General features: G+C 43.5%; 1 protein-coding gene across 1 annotated transcript in view; it reads left to right on the top strand.

Moving 5' to 3' along the window:
• The window catches only part of LOC124796086, a 148,206-nt gene that overhangs the window by 52,174 nt on the left and 68,493 nt on the right, over positions 1–27,539 (top strand). The window contains exon 2 of the mRNA XM_047260172.1: positions 9,832–9,942. Coding sequence (XP_047116128.1) covers positions 9,832–9,942 — 111 coding nt within the window. The remainder of the gene's footprint in view (positions 1–9,831; positions 9,943–27,539) is intronic.

Genomic DNA, 27,539 nt, shown 5'->3' with positions numbered 1-27,539 from the left:
GAACATCGACTAGGATGCTCCTACTCCTATGGATGTTTGTGGTGCTGCGCATTCTTTTTTTGAGGGGTAGAAATGTCGAAGCGGCCCTTATCAGTTAGAGGGCCTGCATAACAGACAAGCAAGGTGGGCTTCCAACCTCCCTTCAAAAGCTCAGATCCAAACATCGCCAATGGATGCAAACATCAACAGACGTTCCACATAAACGCGACACTATTTCGTGAAAAGCCATGTTGGAACTACTGTGACTATGTGTAGCACTCCGCTGAATTGGTGTTATAAGCACACCAGCAGAGTCAGACCGACGGTGTGTACCTTCACCTAGGACAGCTCCGTCCAATACCTGTGCTGGCTATAACCTAGTAGACAATCCATAGTCTGCAGTAGGAAATTGTATCTTGTTGGGCATAACGCCACTTTGTAATTGTGTAGCATAGTGTTTTGGTTATTATATCTTCTCATTGTCTTGTACTCTTGTCTGGTTTTTGCCACCACAAGAATTGTTATGTTTCTTGGCGCTCTTGGGTTTGGAAATAAGTGCACGCGAAGAAGGCGTTTTGGTTAAATAAAGCGTGTTCAGACTTGATCGTTAGTTCTTTCCTGCCGACCGCAGGACACTACAGTAGTGAATCGTGAGCTGTGGGAGAACTGGAACAGAAGAGAATTGAAGCATTTCAGATGTGGTGCTACAGATGAATGTTGAAAATTAAATGGACTGATTAAATAACGAATGAGGAGGTTCTGCGCAGGATCGGAGAGGAAATGAATACGTGGGAAACACTGAGAGGAAGAAGGGACAGGATGATAGGACATCTGTTAAGACAACAGGGAATGAGTTCTATGGTACTAGAGGGAGCCGTAGAGGACAAAAACTGAAGAGGAAGACAGAGATTGTAATACATCCAGTAAGTAATTGAGGATGTAGGTAGCAAGTGATACTCTGAGATGAGGAGATTGGCATAGGAGAGCCATATCTAGGAATGACTCAATTCTCTATCTTCATCCGCGGTGGTCAGCCAGCAGGTCGAAAAGCTGACGCCCATCGTCTCCCAGAAACGGTTGTGCTGGCGCTCAGAGGCCCCTGTCACACTGTCAAAATTGTTTGATCAAAGGTCTGTGTCAAAGATTTTGTCAGACTTGTCTCATCAATATACTTCACTTTTTCCGTTACACTATTGTAAAAGTTTTCATCATAGTTTTTCGAGAATGGATGCCTAACAGATAATCGTCTCTGCAGCAGCATTTAAAGCAGGGGTATCCCCGCGGCTCGCTTGCCGCATGCGAGCTAAAGGAAGTATCAAAGCGGCCTAAGAAATGAGCCTGTATCATACGATCGGTAAAAAACAAGTCCGTAAAATTCCGTTCATGTGAAGTTATGATAAACTGTTTATATTCAGTATGAAACTCCTGCCGTACCATGCTACTCTCTCGTCTCTGGTTGGTCCATTGCGTTTTTTTGGTTTCTTCTTTCTGTGCGGCCCTTAAATACTCATCTTCTTGAGATCGCCTCCCGCTAAAAGGCTGAATTTGCCGAACGTTAACGACCCTGTCATCTGCTTCATAATTTTTCTCTCTTTTTGCAGGCACATAGTTTTGCTTACTAGTAAAACTTTGACGTACCTTTTAGCCCATTTTATGAGCAAGCTCACAAAACATTTCAGTGTAAGTAGCAACTGAAAATGTCAAACAGCTGGATAAATGGATGCCAACTATTAACTATATATGTCAGTCATGTCACCGTCGGCTACGCGTGCAGAGGCCCCCCCCCCCCCCCTTTCCCCGCTCGCCCGCCGCCCCGTCTGCCCTATCCCTGCCCGGACGCACAGATTAGAGAGAGAGAGAGAGAGAGATCTTACATGAATTTCTAACACAGTTGCGTTAAAAGTTAAGTAGTAGGGTCATCTTGTGTTTCTCATAGTTTATCTTCGATATTCATATACGAGGGTAATTCCAAAAGTAAGGTCTCGTATTTTTTTTGTAAGTACAGAATGTTTGTGTGGTAGTTGTCAGCTCTTGCCGTCTTCGGAATTGTGTGGATGATGCTTTTCCGAAAGTCAGATGGTATGTCGCCAGACTCATGTATTCTGCACACCAACGTGAATAGTCGTTTTGTTGCCACTTCCCCCAATCATTTTAGAAATTCTGATGGAATGTTGTCTATCCCTTCTGCCTTATTTGACCGTAAGTCCTCCAAAGCTCTTTTAAATTCCGATTCTAATACTGGATCCCCTATCTCTTCTAAATCGACTCCTGTTTCTTCTTCTATCACATCAGACAAATCTTCACCCTCATAGAGGATTTCAATATGCATTATTGAGCCACAGAAAATCGTAGTTGGGTATGTGATATCGGTCATCAAAAGAGGTGGTCCATTAATGTGTGTTGCCAAATCCTTGGACATAAGGTCATCGGTCCACTCAGCCCATTCTGTGCGTGGCATTTGCAAGAACTGGAAGATGGTTAGGACTCCTTGGTTCTCAGGAATGACCAACACGGTCGCCCGATTTAACACCAGTTGAGTTCTTTTTGTATTTACTGCACCGAACCCCAGATGACTTCAAACAGTGCATCGAGGAAGCTTGTCGCTTTGTGACATAGCAACTTTACGTCTCGCCCATAGGTCATATAGAACATGCACTGATTTGTGCGATCAGGAGGATCAGTATTCGTTTAAACACCTCACCTAGATGAACATTCTGCTACTAGAACATCCATGTCAACGTAGTAAATTATATACAACATGTTGCATTCACTCCTAAAACCTTACGCATTTGCAGGTCCAGAACTAAAATTGAAAGAAATTTGAGTTAAATTCATTTTCACGCAGTCGATTTAAATACAGTAGCTACATTATAGCAAAAAAGTTCAATTAAAAAAATTAAAGCTCGTTTATTTAATTACCTGGAAAATAACTAAATTAACTATCTTCATAAACCAGCAGAAATGTACCGTTCATTACATTTACCAGACTAAATAAATATTCCTTTAACTTATTGTTTTGTAAGTCAGAAACAAAAATACATCTGAAACACCGTGTATGACCTGAGAACAACGGAGAGACGACAACGGAGATGCAGTGCAATGTGTCCTTACGACCTCGCCGACTAGCAGTATTCAGAGGCGCTACTTGTTAACCGTCCTTGTGTGGTTGGGCGGCGAACATACGAGATCACATGTGACCTTCCTTATGATTGGCCGTAATAGGGAAGCGTTGCTAGCTCGTCCGTGCAGGAATCGTGCTTGATGATCATTTAATCGTCGATGTTTCGTCTTCCGACTTATACCGCGATACATCAAAGCACATTTGTCTGTATTAAAAGGGCAGTTTCAAAGCGACGCTCTCTGTTTCGTTTTTTGCGGTTGGCTTGACTGCACGTTTCTCTGTCCATATATCCATTTTCCCAGTCCTTGCTGTACTTCTCACCAGTCTAACACACACAGACGCAAAACCCTTGCCCCTCAATTTTTTTATGCTACTGCGATAAAACGCGCCAAGCGGCTATCCGGTTAAACGATTCTCTACAGATTTTGGTGAATACGATTACACTATCGGATCAAAAATACTCTGACACACCTTTGTGATGTAGAATTGACCACTAGGTGTCACGAGAAGTGGACCCGACAGTACAATAGGAGGCGGGGAGTATCGTGTTGTCAGTGGAGAAGCAGTAACAGCAGCACGTCATTCTCAATGGTGAGAAGTCTTCTGAAGTAAGAGTGATTTCAGGTGTGCCGCAGGGGAGTGTCGTAGGACCGTTGCTATTCACAATATACATAAATGAAATTGTGGATGACATAGGAAGTTCATTGAGGCTTTTTGCGGATGTTGTAACAATGGAAAATTGTACTGAAATGCAGGAGGATCTGCAACGAATTGACTCATGGTGCAGGGAATGGCAACTGAATCTCAATGTACAGAAGTGTAATGTGCTGCGAATACACAGAAAGAAAGATCCTTTATCATTTAGCTACAATATAGCAGGTCAGCAACTGGAAGCAGTTAATTCCATAAATTATCTGGGAGTAGGCATTAAGAGTGATTTAAAATGGATGGCCATATAAAATTAATCGTCGGTAAAGGAGATGCCAGACTGAGATTCATTGGAAGAAACCTAAGGAAATGCAGTCCGAAAACAAAGGAAGTAGGTTGCAGTACACTTGTTCGCCCCCTGCTTGAATACTGCTCACTGGTGTGGGATCCGTACCAGATAGCGTTGAGAGAAGAGATAGAGAAGATCCAACGGAGAGCAGCGCGCTTCGTTACAGTATCATTTAGTAATCGCGAAAGCGTTACGGAGATGATAGATAAACTCCAGTGGAAGACTCTGCAGGAGAGACGCTCAATAGCTCGGTACGGGCTATTGTTGAAGTTTCGAGAACATACCTTCACCGAGGAGTAAAGCAATGTATTGCTCCCTCCTACGTATATCTCGCGAAGAGACCATGAGGATAAAATCAAAGAGATCAGAGCCCACACAGAGGCATACCGACGATCTTTCTTGCCACGAACAATACAAGACTGGAATAGAAGGGAGAACCGATAGAGGTACTCAAGGTACCCTCCGCCAGACACCGTCAGGTGGCTTGCGGAGTATGGATGTAGATGTAGATGAATGTATTGGTCAGGAGAGGTCAGTGACTTCGAACGTGGACTCGTCACTGGATATTAATTGACTAAAAAATCCATCAGGAACATTTCAACCCTACTAAAGCTGCCCACGTCGACTTTTGGTGACGTGGTTATGAAGTGGAAATGCGCAGGAACAACCACACCTCAAAAAAACCGTGTGAGAATAGTCAGGCATTGTGGAGGGTAAAAAAAGTCGTATGACATCAGTGGGAGGAATGAGTCCAGTTCCAAATTGCTACCCCTAGTCGGCTAGCATAATGGATGTGCTTAGGAAGTTAAAAAGGAATGTATAATGTTCGAGTAGCTCCTCATTAGCCATACATACCTGTCGTCAGTACCTAGCAATGCTCGAGGTGCTGTGAGGAACAACTCCACTGGACACTGGATCACTGGAAAGGAGTGGTTTGGAATGATGAACCACGCTATATGCTGCGGCAATCAGGTGGAAGGGTTTTGGTTTGGCGAATGCCTACTGGACGTTACATGCCATACTGTGTAGCGCCAACAGCGAAGTACAGAGAAGGTAGTGTTAAGGTATGGGGATATTTTTTTGTGATTAGGACGTGGTATCCCTACTGTGCTTCAGGAAACGCAAAATGTGGAAGGACATGAAAACATTTTACAGCATTGTTGACTGTATACAGCTGAGGAACTGTTTGGAGACGACGATTGTGTGACGGTCCACCCTGTCAGTATTTGTGAGGCGATGGTTTGTTGACAATGACATTCTTGAAATGTCCAGACCTTTCCAGAGCCTCGAGATGAACCCAGGGGAACATCTTTGGGATGACTAAGGATGTCGATTTCGCTCCAGACGCCACTGTCCAACGACGTTACCTTTTCTGGTTTCGGCTTATGAGGAAGACTGGGCTGCTATTTCTTCAGAGACATTCATATATCTCACTGAAAGCGTCCCCAGCAGAGTTGTCATGAAGGAGAAGGATAGGCATACACCATACTAATGTCCACTAACAGGTGTCCGAACTTGGTGCTTGGGCCTCTCGCCTAGTAGACTTGCAACTTCTTTCACACCTGAGGTTTGCGAGTGGCGTAACTAGGAAGGGGTTACGTTAGCAAACAAGAGAACTTCAATCGACCAGGCCAGTAGGCAGCAGTGCCAGTGGTGGTGGAGGTCACCGATCCTGTGGACCTGCTTACTTGGGAAAAAAGTGCGTTGGCTTCCATCGACCACGTGACAGTAAATAATTCCCCCAGTTACCTCTACGCAGCCTCAGTATTTAGGGCGGCACAACGGTGCTCCAAGGCAGTTTTCGGTCGAGCTTCGGGCCAGGCACCAATTGCACTCGCAGTTCTTCAGTCAGAGTCTCTTTGCAATCTTCGCTACATGTTACACCAAGCTGTTGGCCAGTCTCCCCCCGACCGAGAGAGCCACCAGTGTCCATCACCACCATCACCCGGGCATGGCCTCTGCATCAGTGACAATCAGCAACTGCATTGACCAAAGACCTTCACTACGTTATTTTGTTTTACTTCCGAGTGAATGTCTTTAATCATTAAGGCCTTTGGCGTAATTTAGGTGAATAATTTATTAACAAAACTGTTCTACATTGTTTACCTGGCTATGCTCTCAGCCGGACCAAGGCATTTCAATTGGCGACAAGGACTTCTAGGGCCCAAAATCCTGCTGGAAACCCGAAACTTAATGGAATACTGGAAATTTATTTGGATTACTCTATTTGGATTAACTGTTTGTCAGTGCTTGTACTTTTGATGTCAATAAAAAGTGTTACTGTATTATGGGGTGTTTCGAGGTGTAGTAGTCACTACAGTATCACAGAATACCTCTGACCAATAGTGTATATTGGTTTATATGCAAGGTGAATCCTTATGGTGCCTTCAAAATTTTGGAAGTTGTTCAGTGATATTATCTGAGAATTTTGGTGTGAGGGGCCAGTGGCCTCCAGTGGCTCGTTACAGGGTGAAAAGGTTATTATCGTTTATTTGGTTAGCCGAGAGCACTAATGCGCTGCTCCCTGGACTCAGGTAGGGGTGCCGGCCCCACATCGAATCCGCCCAGCAAATTAACGACGAGGGCCGGTATGCCAGCCAGCCTGGATGTGGTTTTTAGGTGTTTTTCCACATCCCACTAGGTGATTACTGGACTGGTTCCCATATCCCACCTCAGTTACATGACCCGCAGACATTTGAAAACATTCGCGCTATTTCATGGCTTCCAATAGATGCAGACAGCCGAGGTACACTACTTCCGTCCCAGGGGGGGGGGGTATGGGGTGACTACAGGAAGGGCATCTGATGCGGCCACCCCCTGGCACTAAAACTGCCGAATCCATGGTAACAGGGTCGACCCCGCATTGCACTGGGACAAAGACCTAAGCAAATGATGGTGTTTATCGTTTCTATGAAAATACCTTTAGAACAATGAAAACTGTAATATCAAACTACCAAAACGTACAATACAAAACACAGAATAGGGAAACAGCACTAAGACAGATGCAACATCACTTCGATGTGGTAGCTGTAGTTGTGGGAACAGCATTAAGTGAACGTTCTTCATCAGTTAACCTATACATACTGGCGTATATCGCTGTCAACGTTATCCTTCACTGTCAGAACAACAAATCCTGAACAGAACCGAGCAGTACTGAGCGCAGCTTGAGGGCGAAGAGTATAGCGGCCATTACTGTTATCAGCAGTTAATACCTTTAGCGAAAATAACAAGTTTGTTTCCAAATAAGACAGAAAGCGATTGCTGTCGACATTTGCACTGTCGTGCGGATGTTTTCAGTGCGATACAAATGCAAACGTAAATGGGAGTAAGTGTTAAATCTTGCCTAGTCGTCAAATGTGGGGTGTCTAGGAAACCTGCTTTTTCGGATCGCTAGATAACATCCAAACAAATCGTATTAATGGGCAGTTACAATAATTAACTTTCTGTTGCGCAGATGTGTCGCAAGCAAAGGGCGACATACGAATAACCAAGTTTCTTCAGTACAATTAATCCTTAGTCTGATACATAGAGGGTTCAAGCGAAGTAGTGAGCTTTGAGGCTTCTGTGCAAGTCGATAGTTTTGAGGCCGCTGTTTGACTGGGCCGTGACAAATCTGGCGCGACGCTTATGTCTTCTTCGCATAGAGGCCGCTGCTGTTGTGTTGTCGTACTGGAGAGGAGTCGGTCAGCGTGTGACTGCCTGACCGCTTCTCACAGCTATCTCTGCTCTGTCGTTCCCAAATGGCGTGCCGGCGCTTGACTTTACGCCGTAACTGCAAGAAATACTGTTACAATGTAACGAGCCACTGGAGACCACTGAAATCTTGCAGCAAAATATTCATAAAATATACCTGATAAACCTCCCAAATTTTGTTGCTGCAGTTCAGGTCCATCCTGTACAACGGAACCCTTACAGAATCGCTTTGTTGTACAGTCTGTCTATCTGGCTGTCTGACTATTAAAGACCCTTTGTCGCAGGAACGAGTAGACGTTGCAAGTTGAAAATTATGTCACATACTCAGGTCTATGGTTCCTTATCACTGTAAAGTATTGAAGTTTCTAATTCAATATACTGAAAAGATATGTCCATATACGCCACCTGTTTTAATACTAGCTAAGTCGCTCATCAAAACCTATAGAATTTGTATTGTATTGTATGTTAACTGGGGCGTAGAAAAGATGGAGAGGCTCTGTTCCCGCCACAGCCGCAGTGGTCCACAAACTCACGACGACTACCGCAGTCCACTTCACCGCTCCGCTGCCCCACATGGAACCACTCTTTCAGGGTTATTGTACGGTTTGGCCCCCTGTGGACCCCCCCCCCCCCCCTCCAGGGAACGTCTCACACCAGACGAGTGTAACCCCTATGTTTGCCTGGTAGACTAATGATGGTGTACGTGCACATGGAGAACTTGTTTGCGCAGCAATCGCTGACATAGTATAGCCGAGGCGGAATAAGGGGGACCAGCCGCCATTCGCCGAGGCTGATGGAAAACCGCCTAAAAACCATCCAGAGACTGGCCGGCTCACCAGACCTCGACACAAGTCCGCCGGGCGGATTCGTGCCGGGGACCAGGCGCTCCTTCCCACTCCGGAAAGCCGTGCGTTAGACCGCACGACTAACCGGGCGGGCAACCTATAGGATACTTCCCCTTAGCCTAGAATCATGAAATTTGGCAGAAAGCAAGGTTTGACATTACAAATAAAGGAAAAACTCCGAAAATGGTTAATTTGTGACTGTCACACACAAAAAATTATTTCTTTTGTTATTTGTTATCCGACTTCAGACTTAAAATTGAAACAGTCTCTAAAGTCTTGGAATTCCCAGGACCGATATCTTGCCAGTATCAATGTAGATAACAAGGAAAAATCGTCGAAATTCTTCATTCCTGGGGTGGGTGAACTGTCAATATACATAATTAAATTTGTACGGAACCCTCAAAGTGCGATTCCTACTCGCACATGGGCGTTTTTTAAAATAATCATTACTATAGACAATATATAAAACACCAATGAAAGATATTTTCAAAATTCAGTGGCTTGTTTTTTTTAGTTGAGAAAATGGCACACCTATATAATGCATGCGGCCACTTACGCTTCATATTAGACGGCGACCACTGCAGGGTTAATGTGCACAAGAGTTGGGGACGGAGGCCAGCTGCGTATTGTATATCGTATGCATTAATGGACATTTCGGTGCCGCTGGAGCACGTGATGTATTTTTATGTATTTATGATTGAAGCCTCCCAGAAATAACATTGTGTACATTCCACAGGTTTTGTGCAGCACTAGCCTCAAATAAAAGAAGTCTTTTGAGCTAAATATTTCTTTGAGTTTGGCCCTTCCACTCTCAGGTCCTTGCTCTCTAGCCTTAAGTGGTACCAGAAGTACTCTTTGAGGCTTACAGAGGATAGACGTAGATGTAGACGTAGAAACGCCTGTGTGAAGTTCTGGACTATCCAGTAATCACCCATCAAATACCACGGATACACAGTCGTACTAAGCTACCACTGCCAACACGACAGTATTCAGAACTGGTCCTGGTTTGATACAAACCAGCAGTTGCTGCTCTCTTTATCGAAAACGACCATCACCGTTGCAGAATCTACTGTGATCACGAGATGCCACTTTGTGCCGTCTGTACACTTTGCATGCACTTACAGCATAGTCTGTTATGTCTTAATCAATTGGCGGTGACCTTTGCCCTGCTGACGTGTAATCTGCGGGTGTTACAGGGGAGTCTACCGACGACCAGCTACAAGTGGTGAGCCGCAAGGAGTGGCTGGCGGAGCCTCCCTCGCAGCCAGTGGACGTGGTGGAGGGCCCCCTTGACCTGGTCATCATCAGTGAGTATCGCTGTCACCGAGTGCTGCTACTCATGCTACTCACTTCAGATCTAGTGCTGAAAGTGAGGTCTGTAACAAAACGCTCATTCAGCAGTGATAAATACCTTGTTATTAAACCCTGTGGCAGACTGAAACTGTCTGCTAGATGTGTTCCGAGCGTAGACTCTTACATTTGGCTGGTAACGCCAGCCGGCCGGGGTGGACGACCGGTTCTAGGCGCTACAGTCTGGAACCGCGCGACCGATACGGTCGCAGGTTCGAATCCTGCCTCGGTCATGGATGTGTGTGATGTCCTTAGGTTAGTTAGGTTTAAGTAGTTCTAAGTTCTAGGGGACTGATGACCTTAGAAGTTAAATCCCATAGTGCTCAGAGACATTTGAACCATTTTTTTGGTAACGCCAACTGAGCTATTCAGGCACAATTCATGATCATCTGTGGAGTTTAATTAGTAGGAAGAAGGTATTGGTGGAGAGAAACTCGGAGAGTGCATGGTAAACTTGTTTGGAGAAAATGTCAAAGGACTACATTCGAGTCTCATCTGGTTCGTAGCCTTAATCCATTCACTGTTTTGACTGCCATCTCGTCCATAGCGTCAAATGGTAGAGCAAAGTCTAATGCTTAAGTTGGGAAGGTACTGTATCTAAGGGTAAGAAAATTTTGGTCGGATCCGATTATTGTGAAGAAACCGGAGCCGAGGTTGAGGCTGTAATCTGGGTGGAGTGCGTTGGTTTGCCGTTGTCAGGACAGGAACCCATGGTCTAGCGGTAGCGTCTCTGAGTAGTAATCAAAACGTCCTGGCTCCTGGGCTAAAACTCCGCCACTGCTTAAATTTTGAATAAAAATCACCAGCAATGGCGACCAAAGACTTCCGGCGTAAGAAGTCACCCTCGTTCTGCCTACGGCCTTGTCGAAGAGGGCAGAGGAGCCGACAGAGTTCAGGGCACTCTCTTCCCCTTGGGGTGGGAAACTGGCCTTAAAAGGCTGACGAATCAACAGTGATCAACGGAATGAGGATGAAGGAGGCAACGGAAATCACTACATTAAAGATTCATTATGTGTATGTGGCCTGTAATTGAAGAAAGTGGTATGATGAATCTGACTAGTCTCCCATGCGCCTCTCCAGGAGCGGACGGACAAGGGAGAGGTGACCATGAGAAAAAGATTGAGTAACCAACAAAACGGCAGTGTTCTACGATTTGGGGCGCGGAATGTCATAAGTTTGAACGGGGTAGGGAAGCCAGAACATCTTAAAAGGCAAATGCAGAGGCCCAAGCCAGATACAGTTGAAGTCTCTGAAATGAAATGGTCACTTAAGTATAGGGTAATCTGAAAAGCAACAGGAAATGGTATAACGGGGTAGGATTCGTTATGAATAGGGAGGTAGGGAAGAGAGTCAGTTACTGTGAACAGTGCAGTGATAGAGTTGCTCGTATCAGAAGCGACAGCAAACCAACACCGATAAAAATATCTCATTTGTACACGCTGACGCCGCAAGCAAAAAATGAAGATAAAGAGAAACTATAGGAGGATGTTGTGGAGGCAATTTGTACGCAAAGATAGACGAAACTCTAATAGTCACGGGAGATTGGAAAGCGGCTGTAGGAGAAAGATAAGAAAAGATTACGGTAGGATATGTCCCTGGTATAGAAATGAAAGAGAAGGAAGACTAATTGAGGTTTGCAATAAATGTTGTTGTTGTTGTTGTTGTGGTCTTCAGTCCTGAGACTGGTTTGATGCAGCTCTCCATGCTACTCTATCCTGTGCAAGCTTCTTCATCTCCCAGTACCTACTGCAACCTACATACTTCTGAATCTGCTTAGTGTATTCATCTCTTGGTCTCCCTCTACGATTTTTACCCTCCACGCTGCTCTCCAATGCTAAATTCGTGATCCCTTGATGCCTCAAAACATGTCCTACCAACCGATCCCTTCTTCTAGTCAAGTTGTGCCACAAACTTCTCTTCTCCCCAATCCTATTCAATACCTCCTCATTAGTTACGTGATCTACCCACCTTATCTTCAGCATTCTTCTGTAGCACCACATTTCGAAAGCTCCTATTCTCTTCTTGTCCAAACTAGTTATCGTCCATGTTTCACTTCCATACATGGCTACACTCCATACGAATACTTTCAGAAACGACTTCCTGACACTTAAATCTATACTCGATGTTAACAAATTTCTCTTCTTCAGAAACGATTTCCTTGTCATTGCCAGTCTACATTTTATATCCTCTCTACTTCGACCATCATCAGTTATTTTACTCCCTAAATAGCAAACCTTCTTTACTACTTTAAGTGTCTCATTTCCTAATCTAATTCCCTCAGCATCACCCGATTTAATTTGACTAAGTTCCATTATCCTCGTTTTGCTTTTGTTGATGTTCATCTTATATCCTCCTTTCAAGACACTGTCCATTCTGTTCAACTGCTCTTCCAAGTCCTTTGCTGTCTTTGACAGAATTACAATGTCATCGGCGAACCTCAAAGTTTTTACTTCTTCTCCATGAATTTTAATACCTACTCCGAATTTTTCTTTTGTTTCCTTTACTGCTTGCTCAATATACAGATTGAATAACATCGGGGAGAGGCTACAACCTTGCCTCACTCCTTTCCCAACCACTGCTTCCCTTTCATGCCCCTCGACTCTTATAACTGCCATCTGGTTTATGTACAAATTGTAAATAGCCTTTCGCTCCCTGTATTTTACTCCTGCCACCTTCAGAATTTGAAAGAGTGTATTCCAGTTAACATTGTCAAAAGCTTTCTCTAAGTCTACAAATGCTAGAAAGGTAGGTTTGCCTTTTCTTAATCTTTCTTCTAAGATAAGTCGTAAGGTTAGTATTGCCTCACGTGTTGCAACATTTCTACGGAATCCAAACTGATCTTCCCCGAGGTCCGCTTCTACCAGTTTTTCCATTCGTCTGTAAAGAATTTGCGTTAGTATTTTGCAGCCTTGACTTATTAAACTGATAGTTCGGTAATTTTCACATCTGTCTACACCTGCTTTCTTTGGGATTGGAATTATTATATTCTTCTTGAAGTCTTAGGGTATTTCGCCTGTCTCATAATATATAATGCAATAAATATCAGTCAGTAATAGTGAATTCTCTGTTCAAGAATCACGAGAGGAGGAAGCATGCTTGGAAAAGGGTGGGCGATACAGGAAGATTTCAGTTCTGTTACGTCATGGTCAGGCAGAGATTTTGAAATCAAATATTTGATTGTAAGACTTGCTCAGTTCAAATATAGACTCATTTCACAATTTAGTAATGATGAAGAGTACGCTGACGTTTAAGAGACTAGTCAGGAACTCTCAGTGCGCAAGGAACTGAGATACAGAAGTGCTAAAGAATGAAGAGGTACGTTTGAAGTGCTCTGTAGATACTGCGATAAAGAACAGCTCGGTAGGCAGTTCAGTTGAAGAGGAGTGGACATCTCTAAAAAGGCCAGTCACAGAAGCTGCAAAGGTAAGCGTAGGTGCAAGGAAAGTAACTGTGAAGAAACCATGGATAACAGAAGAAATATTTCAGTTGATCGACGAAAGAAGAAAATACCAAATTGTTCAAGGAGATTCAGAATACAAAAATACAAGACACTTAGGAACGAAATAAATAGAAAGTGCAGGGAAGCCACGGCAGAATGGCTACATGAACAATGCGAATAAATCGAAAACGAAATGATTGTCGAAAGTACGGACTCTGCATACAGAAATATCAAAACGGCCTTCGGTGAAATTAAAAGTAACGGCGCTAACATTAAAAGTGCAATGGAAGTTCCACAGTGAAATGCAGAGGAGAGAGTGGATAGTTGTAAACAGTAAACGGAATGCCTCTATGAGGTGGAAGACTTGTCTGAAAACAAAAAAAAGAGTCGACAGGGAGGAGATAGGGGATACAGTATGAGAATGAGAATGTAAAAGAGTTTTGGACAACTTAAGATCAAATAAGGCAGAGGGATGGATAATATTCCATCGGAATTTCTAAAATCATTAAGGGTAGTGACAGAAAAACGACTACTCACGTTGGTGTGTAGAATATATGAGAATGCCAACATACCGTCAGATTTCCGGGAAAACATCTTCCAGACAATTCCGAAGATAGCGAGAGCCGACGAGTGCGTGAATTATCGCACAGTCAGAGTAACAGCTCATACGTCCAAGTTGCTGACAAGAATCATATACAGAAGAAAGGAAAAGAAAATAGGGGATCAGTTCGGTGACGATCAATTTGACATTAGGAGAGGTAAACGGTTCAGAGAGGCAGTTCTGACGGTGTGCTTGATAATGGAAGGAAGTAATCATCTTGGGGTTGAAGCTCTTTTTTTTTCGTGTTTGCTTTTTGGATAGGGTCTGCCTTTAGCAAAACACAATTTTGTTTGCTGCAGTTGCAGCATCTTCAGTGACTTTTATTTTTCATCTGTTAAAGATGAAGAATTTTCTTTACTGTTTGTATACATGTAACTATTAGTTTTTAAGTTGTAATTACAGATATTTGAAAAACACATAAATTGTGAATTCATACCTTTTTACCTTTAAAGAACCAAGACACTTTCGTAGGATTTGTTGACCTACAAAAGTGTTTGACGTTGTAAAACAGTGCAAAGTGATCGAAATTCGGAGAAAATAAGGAATAAGCTGTAGGGAAAGACAAGTAATGTATAAGAATCAAGAGGGAACAATAAGACTCGAACGAAGCGCTCGGATTACAAAGAGAATGAGGCAGGGATGTAATTTTACGTCCCTACTGTTCAGTCTGTACATTGAAGAAACAATGACGGAAATAACAGAAAGGTTCAAGAGTGGAAAGAAAATTCAAGGTGGAAGGACATCAACGTTTCACTGACGACACTACTATCCTTAGCGAAGGTGAAGAAGAATCACAGGATCTGTTGAGGGGAATGAGCAGCCTAATTAGTGTAGAATATGGACTGAGAGTAAACCGAAGAAAGACGAAAGTAATGAGAAGTAGCAGAAACGTTAACAGCAAGAAACTGAACTTCGGAATTGGGGATCATAAAGTAGACGAAGCTAAGGAATTCTGCTACCTTGGAAGCAAAATAACCCATTATGGACGGAGCAAAGAGGACATAGTAGGCAGACTAGTACTGGCAAAGATGGCGTTCCTGGCCAAGAGAAGTCTACTAGTATCTAACATAGGCCTTAATTTGGCTCAAATGGTTCAAGTGGCTCTGAGCACTATGGGACTTAACATCTGTGGTCATCAGTCCCGTAGAACTTAGAACTACTTAAACCTAACTAACATAAGGACATCACACACATCCATGCCCGAGGCAGGATTCGAACTTGCGACCGTAGTTGTCACGCGGTTCCAGACTGAAGCGCCTAGAACCGCATGGCCACACCCGCCGGCCTTAATTTGAAGAAGAAATTTCTAAGAATGTTCGTTTGGAAGACAGCATCGTGTGGCAGGGAATCATTAACTGTGGGAAATCCAGAAAAGAAGAGTATTGGAGCATTTGAGATATGGTACTACTGAAGAACGTTGAAAATTAGACGTACTGACAAGGTAATGGATGAGGGGTCTCTTCGTATAATCGTCAAGGAATGGGATGTATAGGAAACACTGACAAGAAGATGAAGGGCAGGATGATAGGACATCCGGTAAGACATCAGGAAATATACATGATACTAGAAGGAGCTGTAGAGGCTAAAAATATAGAGAAAGACAGAGATTTTAATACATCCAGCAGATAAATAAGGACGTAATTTGCAAGTGATGCTCTGAGATGAAATAGTTGGCGTTGGTGAGGAATTTGTGACGTGCACCATCAGACCAGTCGGAAGACTGATGGCTCAAAAAATAAATAAATATATAAGTAAGTAAAGAAATAAATAAAAGGACTTCAATTTATAGGAAATACAACATCATAACAAAAACAAAAAAAAACAACAACGTGTTATATCTATGGCAAACTTAGAAATTTTCTGCAAAAATCGACAATTTCTCTGACTTATTTTGTTGGGCACTAAATATTTAGTTTGACACATTCACAGAAAATGTTTTATAGTGTCGCTGATATCGGCTATCATTACTCATTATCAGAGACGTGAAAGCAGCATCAGATGATCTCCAAGTGAAGTTTTGTCAAAGCCTGGTTAGCAGCAGATGCTGCATTCAGCCGTTCTGCTGATGGCCAATGGTAGCTGATACTGGTGATCAACGTAAAACATTTTATATGATTGCGTCATCAAAGTATGAAGTGTTCAGTGGGAAATTTTCTATCGCCCACGAAGGGAGAGTGAACGGTCAGATTGAAACTATGAGCTGGGTTGTGACTTGTGTTTGGAAAAGTAAGTCGGCTAGAGTATTACCTACGAAAGGCAAGAGTCTGCTGCACAGTGAATGATGCATTCTACGAGAGCTTTTCGAAAATAAGACCCGATCGTCTGCGGAGTGGAGACCACTGCGAAAATCAAAAATGTTTTTATTTGTAACAGGCAGCTACACCTTCTAGCTATTTTTCTACACAGCCGCCGCCACGACTGATATTTGTCGTAGCGTTGTACCAATTTTACAATATCCTCGCCATAGAAGGCAGCCGCCTGTGCTTTCTGCCTATTCTTTACGCTTGTCTTCAACTTGCTGCCTGTGTCTAAAAGTTGTCTTCGTAGCCAGCGGTTCATGTCAGCAGAGATGAAACTCAGGGGGAGCTAATGACGGGTTTGTACTGTGGATGAACAAACACTTCCCATCGAAAACGCTGCAGGAGCGTCTCCATTGGCCCTGCAGAATGCGTCCGAGAATTGTCTTGAAGGAGGAAACGCATGACAGTTACGTTATGTGGGCTGCATGACATCAGGCGAAATCTCACACCAGACCCTCATACTTGGCGGGAGACGTTGTTTCCTAGGCATCTTTACGTGCTCACTGTGTGTTCAGGACTGAAAACAGCGGTGTGACCCAAACGACGGGTATGCTGGAGACACTGCCCAACACATCTGTGCAAAGCTTCATATGATTTTCGTTGTGACTTCCATTTCGCGGCCGATTGAACCTTACTTTCCAAATAGACCACGTAGAAATGGAATAATTCGTTGACTTTAGCTAAGATATTCTCTGCCACATACCGTTTTCCTGCCCACAGATTGGAATCCCACATCCTTGTACATATTGACTAGAGTGAGAAGAGCATTTCGAGAGCTAGAACAAAAGTTGCTGCTTTGTTCTTCCGATTCTTGCCGGAATATTTCCTGTCCCTCTCCGCCTGCCATCCGTGTCGACGCTTCATCGGTTGAGTACCGTCCACTCCGAGCTTCGTCACACCTGTAGAGGTTACCACCACCGTCACCTTACTGATGTCGATACAATCATCACCGTACAGACCTTTCATCTTCCTATGAAATTCAGTTGGAGGCGTAGTTTCTACGGCTATAAACTCTATCACATCACGTTGTTTCTCACCCACTGACATAGTTACGCTACATATTGCCAGATCACACGATGAAATTCAGAGTCCCTTAACGACAGAGGGCGCAAATTGCGTTATCGAAACAGGAATGTCGACTGACAAGGGGAGGTCACGACTAACAGATTTACTTCAACTGTGTGCAGCTTCAGTAGGCCATTAAAACAACATAATATGCAAGTGGTAAGATGCATTACTGTGTCAATTCCGAGAAGATCGCAAGAGAAGTTTTGCGCGTCTTTTATGTAACAAAATGCCTCTGAGCACTATGGGACTTAACATCTATGGTCATTAGTTCCCTAGAACTTAGAACTACTTAAACCTAACTAACCTAAGGACATCACACAACACCCAGCCATCACGAGGCAAAGAAAATCCCTGACCCCGCCGGGAATCGAACCCGGGAACCCAGGCGCGGGAAGCGAGAACGCTACCGCACGACCACGAGCTGCGGACTTATATGTAACACATGTAGACTCTGTGCGTAGCGCCTGCGTGTCAGAGATCGCGGTAGTCAAGTGGGTTTTGCACCGGCACGGTAGCTTAGCGTGTTCGGTCAGAGGTTTAGCTGTCCTCTGTAATACACTGAAGCACCAAAGAAACTGGTATAGGCATGGGTATTCAAGTAAGCAGGCAGAATACAGCGCTGAGTCCGGCAACGCCTGTATAAAACAACAAGGGTCTGGCGCAGTTGTTAGATCGGTTACTGCTGCTGCAACGGCAGTTTATCAAGATTTAAGTGAGTTTGAATGTGGTGCCATGGTCGGCGCACGAGCGATGGGAGACAGCATCTCCGAGGTAGCGATGAAGTGGAGATTTTCTCATATGACCATTTCAGGAGTGTAACGTGAATATCAAGAATCCGGTGAAACACCAAATCTCCGACATCGCTGCGACCGGAAAAAGATCCTGCAGTAACTCGACCAACGACGACTGAAAAGAATCGTTCAACGTGACAGAACTGAAACCCTTCCGCAAATTTCTGCAGATTGCAATGCTGGGTCATCAATAACTGTCAGCGTGCGAACAGTTCAACGAAACAACATCGATATGGGCTTTCGGAACCGAAGGCCCACTCGTGTACCCTTGATGACTGCACGACGCAAAGCTTTACTCCTCGCCTGGGCCCATCATCAGCGACACTGGACTGTTGATGCCTGAAAACATGTTGCCTGGTCGGACGAATCTCGTTTCAAATTGTATCGAACGGATGGACGTCTACGGGTTTGGACACAACATCATGAATCCACGGACCCTGCATGTCAGTAGGTTCAAGCTGATGGAGGCTCTGCAATGGTCTGGGGCGTGTGCAGTTGATGTGCTATTGGTCTCTTGATACGTCCAGATGCGACTCTGACTATTTACACGTGCGTAAGCGTCCTATCTGGCCACCTGCATCCATTCATGTCCATTGTGGATTCCGACGGACATGGCCAGTTGCCGGCCGCGGTGGCCGTGCGGGTCTAGGCGCTCCAGTCCGGAGCCGCGCTGCTGCTACGGTCGCAGGTTCGAATCCCGCCTCGGGCATGGATGTGTGTGATGTCCTTAGGTTAGTTAGGTTTAAGTAGTTCTAAGTTCTAGGGGACTGATGACCACAGCAGTTGAGTCCCATAGTGCTCGGTGTGGCCGTGCGGTTCTAGGCGCTTCAGTCTGGGACAGCGTGACCGCTACGGTCGCAGGTTCGAATCCTGCCTCGGGCGTGGATGTGTGTGATGTCCTTAGGTTAGTTAGGTTTAAGTAGTTCTAAGTTCTAGGGGACTGATGACCACAGATGTTAAGTCTCATAGTGCTCAGAGCCATTTGAACCATCCCATAGTGCTCAGAGCCATTTGAACCATTTTTGAACATGGGCAGTTACAGCAGGACAATGCGACACCCTACAGGTCCAGAACGCTACAGAGTAGCTCCAGGAACACTCTTCTGAGTTTAAACAACTCCACTGGTCACCAAACGTGCCAGACATGAACATTATTGTGCATATACTGGATGCCTTGCAATATGCTGTTCAGAGGAGCTTTCCATTCCCTCGTACTCTTACGGATTTATGGACAGCCGTGCAGGATTCATAGTCCCAGTTCCCTCCAGCACTACTTCAGACATTAGTCGAGTCCATGCCACGTCGTGTTGCGGCACTTCTGCGTGTTAGCGGGGCCCTACATGATATTAGGCAGGTGTACCAGTTTCTTTGGGTCTTCAGTGTAAGAAACTGACAATAGATTAAAGAGGAACTTGAGCGGATGTTATGGGACGCCTGTCGCGAACAAATGCAACGAACTATAACGAACAAAGTTAGATTCTTAAAGAAAAAAAGTTGTTAGCGATTGAGATTCGTGGGACGATCGTGTATGAAGCGACGGTTCGGCTGCGGGTCAAAGGCTTAATCTATATTCTTTCTTCACTGATCATATTATTTAATTTATATGACCTTTGAGAGGTAATATAATTTAAAAAATCACTTGCTTTTGCATGAAGCTTTAGTGAATTTCATGTTATTTGGCAACTTACTATTTTTAGTTAATAGAACAGACATATTTATAATTATCGGCAAGTAAATGAAAAAAGGTATAGAGTTTTCCTGATAATGTATGCCTATCGTCATGTGTGAAATCCCTTATACAGACAATCTGTTAAAGTACCAGAAACTACTTTTCTCCTCGACGCTTCAAGCTGCAGACACAGAAGTCTGAGCGGGAGTCGAAACTTCGCCTCACACACGTTCAAACGCTAATCAGCTGACCACCAGGAGCTCTAACCTCCGACATCTAGACACAGGTACATCAGTTACATATAGACGCGTAAAATTTCTCGTGCGATTTTCTCGGAATTGCCAGAGTAGTGCAACTTACTGTTTGTACATTATGTTGTTTTAATGGCCTACTAGCGATGTACAAAGTGTTGATCCCAATGTCATGGCCTCTTTTCAGTACGCCCTTGTACAAACTAAGGGGTAAAAACAATACAAGGTTTCTAGGACAATAAAAATGAGAGAACTGAAAAGAAATCTGATTTTGAGTTTTTAATCATAACGTTGAAACTTTTGTCTCCACCAGGTCGTGGAGTGCTGGCGATAGTTTTTCATTATTTGTGTTCTGTATAAGATCATAGTTGCCATCCAGATGGACCATAGGAGTTAGAATTCAGGGAAAAGGGGAAGTAGCAGTTACACTCTCCGTTGCAGTATGGGCGTCTTGTAATTTTCTGCAACAGTGGTGTGTCGGGTCATAGATTTAATAGGATTTGTTTCTGTAATACACTGAAGCACCAAAGAAACTAGTATAGGCATGGGTATTCAAGTACAGAGATATGTAAGCAGGCAGTAAGTGTTTTATTGTCTTTGGAGATTCTCCTGTCCAGATATGCAAGCATATCGACTAAAATCAATAGGGAATTAAAATGTTTGTTGTGTATGTATGAATGAACGAGGCCTGCTATCGCTGTTCTTAACTGTACTATTGTAACTTCTTAAAGGAAACTTGAATGATAACTCCACTCATGGCTACTGGCTGAACGGAATAAATCTGTTGTGAAAAAGAATGCCTATGGTGTGGCAACGTCTCATGTCTTTGCTTAAAAATAAAAGTGAACTTAAGCGCCCACATACACTCATCCACTCATACCATACAACGGAATATACAGATATAACTATAAAATTACAATAACATTTAGTATTCAAGTAGGTAAGAAAGACTATTTCAGCTCGTGGGGAGCACCGAATATTATTGTTACTCTTATTAACATTTCTTATAAATGCTTCCAGAATCAGATTTTCACTCAGCAGCGGAGTGAGCGCTGATATGGAACTTCATGGCAGCTTAAAACTGTGTACCAGACCGAGACTCGAACTCGGAACCTTTGCCTTTCGTGGGCAAGTGCTCTACAACTCAGATACCCAACCACGACTCACGATCCCCTCCTCACAGCTTCAGTTCCGCCAGTACCTCGTCTCTTACCATCCAACAGTGGTAGAACACTTGCCCGCGAAAGGCAAAGGTCCCGAGTTCGAGTCTCGGTCCGGCACACAGTTTTAATATGCCAGGAAGTTTCAGGTTGTAAATGTTTGAACTGTTGCGAATCGAATGAAACTGTGCGGAGCAATTCAGGGGCAGTTAATCATCACTGAATTGAAATGGTATGTGTAGCAAAAGTGTTAATCCTCTACTACTTTCCAGAATGAAACTTTACTCTGCGGAGTGACCACCCTCTTGCACAGTTAGTTAGCAAACATGTTTTCACGGACATGAGTTACAATTCAAAATATCGTGTACGCTGTCCCCTCTGCAAGCCCCAGAAGTCTGTAAAGGGAATTTTTCAACTCCCTGTTAACAGACTAAGATAAGTATCTGTGGAGTTTTAATTCTTTTCAGGTTTAAAACAGGTGAAAGTAAGTAATGCACGTTTTGACCATTTCATCGAATAAGTTGCACATAATCCAAAAACCAAGCACACTCACCAAAATCTATTGCCAACCTAGGAAATCTGATGAAATTCTAGCCCTGACTGATGTGTAATACACGTAGTAGTGATAAAATGACATTCTTTAACAGGTCAAAGGGATTAGCGCGAATCGTATGTGACGTGTTTAGATGTGTAATGTTTATAGTAATATGCACCTACGTTTAGTTTTGTTGGTATTGCAACGGCACATCGAGGCTGTATAAGGGCAGTAGTCATGTTGGCCAAGATCGGTTCGCTTTGCGAGATCGGTAAGTCAAGACGTGCGTTCATGATCGGCTTGTCAGCAGCATTAGCGTTTGAAATTTTTTGACTGACAAATTTAGGACATGTGGAATTTTTGCAGGATTTCGGGAACTCAGAGGTTTTTCCACCGTCGGGTTTTGAACTGCAGCATTGTGTTTAAAGACTTGTCGATTTGCAGTACAGTTTCGTAGTCTTTGAAAGTTACTCACAACCGATATTCCGAACTTTAACTTTGAAAAGCAATGTGATGAACCTGACTTCGTGCATTCCGAACCTAAGTCACAAACAGATCTTCCGCTGCATTCACAACATTAAGGATCAATCAGTATTTTAATTACTGAACAGTACTCAGCTTGTGTTAAGCACGTTTATTCGTTTTGCCAATGATAATCGTCTCTGCAGCTTAATCAAGCTATAGGAAGTTAAGAGAACAGGGTATTGTGGCAGATACGTGGCCCTCTGCTAGACTTATGAAGCCTAAAAACTTTAAAAATCGGTCTCGCACTCAGTTAAGAGTGTAATTCTTTTTACACGCATAAAAATAGGTGCTGCTCTTGATTATTTTTCAAATAAAACAAAAAAATCTGATGATATAGTTCTAGTTATTACACTCCTATCTGTAGGAAACATTTTTCTGTCCACATCTGACGCTCTCTGAAAGCGCTGTAACCGCTGAACAAAGTGGAAAGACTCCTTGCAGCCGGAACATTAATCATCGGCGGGAATTCCCGAAGCCCATCTACTGAACTTGAAACAAAATAATTTTGTATAAGTCATTTAAAACATATTTTATACCAGCATACATAGAAAAATTCAAAAATGTTACCTTCTAACAGAATGGTGACATATTGAAACAAATGTGCACTGAAAATAGACTTTTGAAGATATAGCAGAACGGTTACGTGTGCTGGTATAGAATTCAATTTAGAATGGTGGCATCTAGCTCCAATCAAAATCGTATGTAACCGCTCTCAAGCTCTGTTTCTCGTCAGTTTAAGAAATACAGATTTTAGGAAAACGCATTTGCAGTTACTTTTCTGGTAGTTAAGATTAAGATGCTTCTAGTCAGCTATCTCTAGATAATACAGAAATTCTTCGAGGTCCAAAAGGAATCCTACTCCACCTTGTTCGTGGCTATGGTGGTCCTGCCGGCCTCTTTGTCAGCTTCTCTCATCTGCTGCTCTGTTCTCTCGATAAGCTTTCCATCTGATTTTGTTCAGAAGTTGTAACGGCTTGGTCCGATCTCAGGTTCGAGCACGTTCATGTTGTTATTGTTGTTATCTTCAGTGCAAAGACTGGTTTGATGCAGCTCTCCATGCTGCTCTATCCTGAGCAAGCATCTTCACCTCCGTGTAACTACTGCACCCTACAACCGTCTGAATTTGCTTAATGCGTTCATCACTTGGCCTTCCTCTACGATTTTACCCCCCCCCCCTCTCTCACGCAGCCCTCCAGGACTAAATTGATGACCCCTTGTTGCCTCAGAAAATGTGTCCTACCAACCACCCTTCCTTCTAGTCAGGTTGTGCCACAGATTTCTCTTCTCCTCAGTTCTATTCAGTAGCTCCTGATTAGTTACGTGGTCTACCCATCTAATCTTCAGCATTCTTCTGTAGCACCACATTTCAAAAGCTTCTATTCTCTTCTTGTCTAAACTGTTTATCGCCCATGTTTCATTTCCATACATAGCTACACTCCTAACAAATACTTTCAGAAAGGAATTCCTGACACTTAAATCTATACTCGATGTTAACAAATTTGTCTCCTTCAGAAACAATTTTCTTGCCGTTGCCAGGCTACATTTTATATCCTCCCTACGTCGACCACCATCTGTTATTTTCCTCCCCAAATAGGAAAACTCGTTTACTACATTAACTGTCTCATTTCCTAATCTAATTTCCTCGACATCACCTGATTTAATTCGAGTAAATTCCATTATCCTCGTTTTGCTTTTGTTGGTGTTCATCTTATATCATCCTTTCAAGACACTGCCCATTCCGTTCAACTGCTCTTCCAGGTCCTTTGCTGTCTCTGACAGAATTACAATGTCATCGGCGAACCTCAGAGTTTTTATTTCTTCTCCCTGCACTTCATTTTTACTCCAACTTTTTCTTTCGTTTCCTTTACTGTTTGCGCAACATGCAGACTGAATAAATCGGGGATAGGCTACAACCCTGTGCCACTGCTTCCCTTTCATGCCCCTCGATTCTCAAAATTGCCATCTGGCTTCTGTACAAATTGTAAATAGCCGTCCTCTCCCTGTATTTTCCCCTGCCACATTTAGAATTAAGAAAGAGAGTATTCCAGTAAACATTGTCAAAAGCTTTCTCCATGTCTACAAATCCTGTAAATGAAGGTTTGTCTGCAGGTTTGCCTTTCCTTAACCTATCTTCTATGAGAAGTCGTAGGGTCAGTATTGCCTCACGTGTTTTAACATTTCTACGGAATCCAAACTGATCTTCCTTGAGGTCGGCTTCTACCAGTTCTTCCAATCATCTGTAAAGGATTAGTGTTAGTATTTTACAACCGTGACTTATTAAACTGGTAGTAAGGTAATTTTCACGCCTGTCAGCACATGTTTTCTTTGGAATTTCTTGCTCACCAAAAGGAAGAGTTTTGTCATGGATGGCTCTCCCAAGGACATCAGTAGCTCTACCGGAATGCCGTCCGAAGTGGCCGTGCGGTTCTAGGCGCTGCAGTGTGGAACCGCGAGACCGCCACGGTCGCAGGTTCGAATCCTGCCTCTGGCATGGATGTGTGTGATGTCCTTAGGTTAGTTAGGTTTAACTAGTTCTAAGTTCTAGGGGACTAATGACTTCAGAAGTTGAGTCCCATAGTGCTCAGAGTCACTTGAACCATCTACCGGAATGTTGTCTACTTCCGGGACCTTGTTTCGACTCCAGTCTTTCAGTGCTTTCTCAAAGTCTTCTCACAATATCATATCTCCCTTCCATCTCCATAATATTGCCCTCAAGTACATCTCCTTTGTACACGCCTTCTATACACACCTTCTACCTTCCTGGTTTCCCTTCTTTGCTGAGGACTGGTTTACCTTCTCCTAAGGTCTCCCATTTTCCTGTAGGCAGCATGTATCTTACCCCTTGCCGGCCGGTGTGGCCGAGCGGTTCTAGGCGCTTCAGTCTGGAACCGCGTGACCGCTACGGTCGCAGGTTCGAATCCTGCCTCGGGCATGGATGTGTGTCATGTCCTTAGGTTAGTTAGGTTTAAGTAGTTCTAAGTTCTAGGGGACTGATGACTTCAGATGTTAAGTCAACTAGTGCTCAGAGCCATTTGAACCATTTTTATCTTAGCCCTAGTGATATGTGCTTCTACATCCTTACATATGTCTTCTACCCATTTAGAGCCTTCTGTCGATTCATTTTTTAGTTGTTTGTATTCCCTTTCGCCTACTTCATTTATTGCGTTTTATATTTTCTCCTTTCACAAATTAAATTCAAAATCTCTTGTGTTATCCAAGGATTTCTACTAGCTCTCGAATTTTTACTTACTTGCTCCTCTGCTGCCTTCTCTATTTCATCTCTCAAAGCTACATATTCCTCTTCTACTGTATTCTTTTTCATTGTTCTTGCCAATCGTTCCTCAATACTCCCTCTGAAACTCTCGACAACCTTTTGTTGTTTCGGTTTATCCAGGTTCCATCTCCTTAAATTCCTGTCTTTTTTGCAGTTTCTTCAGTTTTAATCTGCAGATCATAACCAATAAATTGTGGTCAGACTCCATATCTGCCCCTGGAAATGTCTTGCAGTTTAAAATCTTGGTTCCGAAATCTCTGTCTTACCATTATATAATCAATCTGAGACCTTCTGGTGTGTCCAGGTCTCTTCCACGTTTACAGCCTTCGTTCATGATTCTTAAACCATGTGTTAGCTATGATTAAATTATGCTCTGTGCAAAATTCCACCAGGTGGCGTCCTCTTTCATACCTTTACCCAGTCCATATTCGCATACTAATTTTCCTTGTCTTCGTTTTCCTACTATCGAATTCCAGTCCCCCATGACTATTAAATTTTTGTCTCCCTTAACTACCTGAATAATTTCTTTTATTTCACCATACATTTCTTCAATCTCCTCCTCATCTGCCGAGCTAGTTGGCATATAAACGTCTGCTGCTGTGCTACTGTGGTAAGTGTGGGCTTCGTGTCTATCTTAGCTACAATAATGCGTTCAGTATGTTGTCCTTATTAGCTTACCAGCGTTTCTATTTTTTATTCGTTATTGAACCTACTCCTGCATTATCCTGTTTGATTTTGTATTTATAACCATATTTCACCTGACCAGAAGCCCTGTTCCTCCTGGCACCGAACTTCACTAATTCCAACTGTATATAACTTTAACCTATTCATTTCCCTTTTTATATTTTCTAACCTGCCTGCCCGAATAAGGGACCTGACATTCCACGCTCTGATGCGTAGAATGCTAGTTTTGTTTCTACAGTTAACGACATCCTCCTGAGAGTCTCCTGGGAGACTATTTTACCTCCGGAATATTTTATCCAAGAGGATGACATCACTTTAACCACACTGCAGAGCTGTATGCCCTCGAGAAAAATTACAACTGTAGTTTCCCCTTGCTTTCAGCTGTTCGCGGCACCAGCAAAGCTAGGCCATTCTGGTCGATGTGACAGGTTCAGACCAATCAATCATCCAGATTATTGCCCCTGCAACTACTGAAAAGGCTGCTGTTCCTCTTCAGGAACCACATGTTTCTCTGGCCTCTCAACAGATACCCCTCCGTTGTGGTTCCACCTACGGCAGTGCTATCTGTATCGCTGAGGCACGCAAGCCCCCCCCCCCCCCCCCCCCGCCCCACCACACCAACGGCAAGATGTGTGCTTCATGGGAGTGGAGGGGCGGGGGGTGAGCTCGTTATGGATATTATCACGTTCATAATATACATCATGTCTGTTAGGCAAATGGCGAAATAACATGCTGCCGCATTGGCCACTTTTTCCCGGTCTGACTGGTTTTCGAGTACAATTTTTCACAACTCGCCCAGTAACTCAATAAAGGAGCTTCTGGTGTCTTTGGGAGGGACATAATGACCGATGTAAACGACACAGACAGGCCAAGGAGCCACCGTATTTAAAGTCAACTGGGAACTTTAGCCGCCACGTTCTGCAGCGTCAGGACAACTGATACCTAGGTGAGCACGGAATCATATGTTTATGTTTGTTATACCATAGCATTTGCTGCTGTCGGTCACAGAAATGACGCATTGCGGGAGACGATTCGCGTTATTAGGTGCGTTTGGCGTGTACTGTATCATTTTAAGCGTTATATTGGGTATGCTCGAGCTGCTGCATTATTTTGGTGACTTTACTATAATGTAAGCAAGCGTGTTTTAGTAATTACTAATGTATCTTTCCCTATAGATACAGGCGGTTCCGTTTATGGCTTTTAAATTCGATTATTCTATTTCTGACTCGAATAACAGTTCACTCTTAGTAGTACTGCC

This window comes from Schistocerca piceifrons, chromosome 4 (assembly GCF_021461385.2).
Source record: "Schistocerca piceifrons isolate TAMUIC-IGC-003096 chromosome 4, iqSchPice1.1, whole genome shotgun sequence".
Classification (NCBI taxonomy): Eukaryota; Metazoa; Arthropoda; class Insecta; order Orthoptera; family Acrididae; genus Schistocerca; species Schistocerca piceifrons.
This window is presented reverse-complemented; position numbering and strand designations above follow the sequence as displayed.